At 31.1% G+C, this 4376-nt stretch overlaps 1 protein-coding gene across 6 annotated transcripts in view; it reads left to right on the forward strand.

The window, feature by feature from the left end:
- The first annotated feature begins 429 nt into the window (after positions 1 to 429).
- Positions 430 to 4376, forward strand: part of LOC108694821 — a 14221-nt gene continuing 10274 nt past the window's right edge. For 2 of the 6 annotated variants that reach the window (XM_018204498.1, XM_018204537.1), the window contains exon 1: positions 938 to 1207. Coding sequence is in view for 1 of the 6 variants with exons in the window: in XM_018204537.1 (XP_018060026.1) it covers positions 1173 to 1207 (35 nt within the window). In the remaining 5 variants the exon portion in view is untranslated. The other 4 variants (XM_018204506.1, XM_018204522.1, XM_018204529.1 and 1 more) reach the window with 4 other exon arrangements.

Genomic DNA, 4376 nt, shown 5'->3' on the forward strand with positions numbered 1-4376 from the left:
GAACAATACAATATCTATACAATTCGATTATATTCTGAAATGCATTGCAATAAATCTTCGTCGTTATTTTTATAATATTTTGTAATAATATGGAATAACGTGAAATAATTTGTTTCCAACACAGGGAAGATGAAATAAGCCATAGAGACTTAACTTTAAAAGCAGTTTGGTAGCCCACAGGTGTTTGCATAATAATAATAAGCACAATAGCTACCATTTGCTACTTGCAATATATCATACCATATGGGTGTACTATACAGACAACCCGTCGTTGGCTCAGTTCGAATCTTGAGGTGTCGCTTTCTGATGGTCTATTTTTAACGAAAGGCGTCCCAAGCAAGTCGGCAAGCAGGCGCTGTATAGACGACGGTTTGGGCACTATTATAAAGCCGTGTGTGCCGGCCGTGTTTGTAATTCATCGCATATAAGTGCGGATTCGGCTGATCAAGCTCGACGATCTCGGACGGATCTTGATGGTGAAGAGAAGGGTACAAGGTGGGTTCTCTCGATAGTACCAGTCGTAGATCTGTAGAGAAGCCATCGAGAGGCCTCCGCCGCCACGGAAGTGACACTTCTCTCACCAACACGGTTGATCCGTTCCGGAGACCCATTCACGTATGTAGGAGAAGCGATCGATACCGATATAATCCACATTTGGATAACGACTTTTCTTTCGGGAAAAATCTTTTTGCTACTGCGATTCGCTGAAGATCCACAAAAATTCACTCGGCAGTTTGTTCGATATAAAAATAAATTTTATTTCTCTCTCTCTTTCTCTCTCTCTTTCTCTCTCTCTCTCTCTTTCTTTCTCTCGTTCTCCATTACTCTCTTTTTTTATTTCTATTCTGTCAATGAATCGGCCGTAGTTGTTGGTTGCTGAACATTGTAGCAGCGGCGGTGGCGCGGTAGCAGCGGCAGTGACTCCTTCTGGTACGTTGCCTCTCATATTTGAACGGATGGTGCGTGCCAGAGAACGTTTTGCAAGATGCGAGATTCATCTCCCACGGCGAGGGAGCTTTCGTCGGCGAGTTTAGGCGGACTCTGACCACCTCCGGCAAAGTGTGTAGGCCGGGGTGTCGCGCATTACGTAAAGCCGTGGGAAAAATAAATCGCGGGTAAAGAAGGAAAATAAAGTGTAGGCGAAGAAGGGAGACGACCCACTTTCTGTGTGCATGCACGTCGCGATGAGGAGAGCATCGTTTGATAAGTAAAATCTCTGTTCGTAATGTTTCTGTCCACCTGGGAGACGAAAGAGGGAGAGAGAAAGTGCAAGTTACCCGAGTCATGGTTTTCCCCTTTCCCTTTTTTTTCTAACTTTAATTTATTATCGTTATCGTTTGCGAAAGAGAATATTTCCGAGAGAGTGCGTGATATGAGAAATGTCAGTTATGTTTATCAAAACGTGGCTATTTTTCCGTGATAAATTGATAATCGTGACATGTCTTCTAATCGCGGTAATTATACTGAGAGATTTTAGTGACAGACTTTGTTGTGAAATGGAAGAAGAAGAAAGGAGATAGAAAGAGAATAACGCGTCATTGTAACTTTTAAATGGGTACATAGAAAACGTGTATTTTGCGTGTATTTAAAATTATACTACTTCACTAAAAGGACTACTTCATAATCACAATTGACAGTTTCACATTCATTGAGTTATTTCATTTATGTTTATGAACTCGATCAAAGTTAATTGCAATACTATAAATAAAATGCTATAAATTACGAGATTTACGAGGGAACCAACTTGATAATTGCAAAAAATAAGAATAAAAAATGCTATTTTGAAGAAATAATTAACAATTTTTTAATTATTAAATATTCCATGAATTTCTGAATATTTTATATAAATAATCTGCTTCTGGTACGTAGAAAACAATTTTAATATATTTTTTTTAAACTTTCTTTTTTTCCAATCACTCTTTCGATTAAATATTCTCGATTGACGTTCAAAGTTTGATTGATTTAAACTTTCTCGAAATTTTATTCTACCAAATGCCGCGAACAGCTTGACCGACTTCGAAGAAACTCTCAAAGTTCTACCAAACAATCTATTTAAAGCGAAGTATCGATTGCGTTGTTACCTAGAATTGTCACGCTATATTACTTTCTCGAACACAAATTAACAAAATAAAATGCACATAAGATTAATATAAATTTTACTAAATTATATTAAAATATATATATATATATACATACATATATACGTACATATCGTAAAAATAAATTTTACTGTTACTGAATGAAACAATTTAGTTGATTATAAGTTATTAACAAACTTTAATAATTTGCACCCAGATTAAAAAAATAAGATTAGCTGTTTATAAAAAATAATGTTGTATTGTGCATTAATCGCCGATTCTTTGTATGCAACATCAAATGAATACAGTGTCGATCGCGTACGCAACGAAAGCGACTGCTCAAACCGTTACTGCGTATTACGTTACAACAGATAAATTTAGCGTTTCTTTTACACAGAGCTCGTTGTAGTACTGCCAATACTGCAACGCGGAATTAATTGGCTGCTTGGAAGGTAACCAATTCTCGTAGTTAAAAAAGCTTCGTCGAGCTCTAGGCATGCCGGCTAGGACAAACACTTTTACATTTCTCTCTCTCTCTCTTTCTCTCTCTCTCTCTCTCTCTCTCTCTTCCTCTCTCTCTCTCTTTCTTTTTCCCTTCTCACCCCTATTATCCAATTAGTCACATTTCACGATATTAAAAACTCAAGCTCAGAATGAGGTTTCTTCTGCTACAATAATATATTCTGAACATAATATATATTTCACTAAATATATTTCTGTCATTGTTTCAGTATTCTGTCATACAGAATACTAAAACACTGTATGAAAAATGTTCACAGACTTAAGACCAAGAATTAAAGTTATGCAATTTCAGCGAATTTGTATGATTCCTGATTCAAATCTCATTTAGAATAAATAAGAAAAAAAAGCGAAATTTGAAATTTTGAAATATAAAAATATTTTCTTTGTAATGTACATCACGAAAATTAAAAAAATTGTTACACTTGCCATTTTAAAAGATATTATTATTTATTAATTAATTAATAATAATATTAAATATTTTAATTAATATCAGAGACTAAGAACGAAATTATATTATGGATAAAAATTTCCTGTTTATGGTCCGAAATTATTCAACTTTCGGTTTCAGTGTCGATTCCAGTTTTATTAATAATAGTGATCGCTAATTACTGAAAATTGAAATCGAAAAGAACCAAAATCTAAATCGGAATCAGTAATCGTTACGGTAAAAGAACTAAAACCAAAAGTTGGATTGGACAATTAATCTCAGACTGAATCGAAATTTTTCGTTCCGGTCGAAATTTTTCTCTGATTAATGTTCTAGACAGCACAGAATATTTATGATAAATATTACTATTTATTTTTTGAACTTACATAAATACTTACATATATTATATAAATGTTATATACATATTTTATGTAAAGCTTTATTCGAAATATTTTACTAAAATATAGATAAAATTTAATATGATATTTATGATAAATATAAATTTGTAGTAAGTATTTTTTACTTAAATTATAATGTGTCTTATTAAGTATTTTTATAACATTTACTACAACATTTACAATAAATATTTCGTAATATTCGTAATAAATGTAATTTATGATCTACAAGACCACAAAAATGTTTACAAAATATTTAAAATAAGTCTTAAATAAATAAAGTAAATATTTTACAAATATTGTGTGTTGTCTGAATATCTTAAATTTTGTTTAAAAAACAGCGTTATTTAAAAAAAAAATTAATTTAAAAGAGATCACGTAATTACAAATCTCGTTACCACACTTTTTCAAATTGATTATCAGATACTATTGGTTATCAGTACCAGATTATTAATGCTGACAATAATCTACTAAATTAAAACTAAATGTTAATTAATGTGTTATCAAGAAAATGTTAAATAATTAATCTAAAAAGTGTATTCACAGAACTGAATAATTTGAAAAAATATTTATTTGCCAAATTTCTCGTATTAATATTATGAAAGATGATTTAAATCATTTTCAATATTTCCTTTCAGCTTTATTTGTCTATATTTTCTTTTAGCATTTCTATAGATAAATACAAATGTTTATAATACTTTATGCAGTATTATAGACACTTACATAAATACTTACATATATTAGTTCAACAAATGTTTTCCTCATAAGAAATTAAAAAGATATTTAAAAATATATTTTCGATAATTTGTTAGAAATGTTATTTTAAATAAAAAATATCATATGGCTACTATTGCAAGATATAACGCAATTGTAAAATATAAAGTTTTATTATAACGAATTTAATTTTCTTTTTGCTCTTTAACAAATATTAGTCTATATATATATATATATATA

This window comes from Atta colombica, unplaced genomic scaffold (genome assembly GCF_001594045.1).
Source record: "Atta colombica isolate Treedump-2 unplaced genomic scaffold, Acol1.0 scaffold1, whole genome shotgun sequence".
Classification (NCBI taxonomy): Eukaryota; Metazoa; Arthropoda; class Insecta; order Hymenoptera; family Formicidae; genus Atta; species Atta colombica.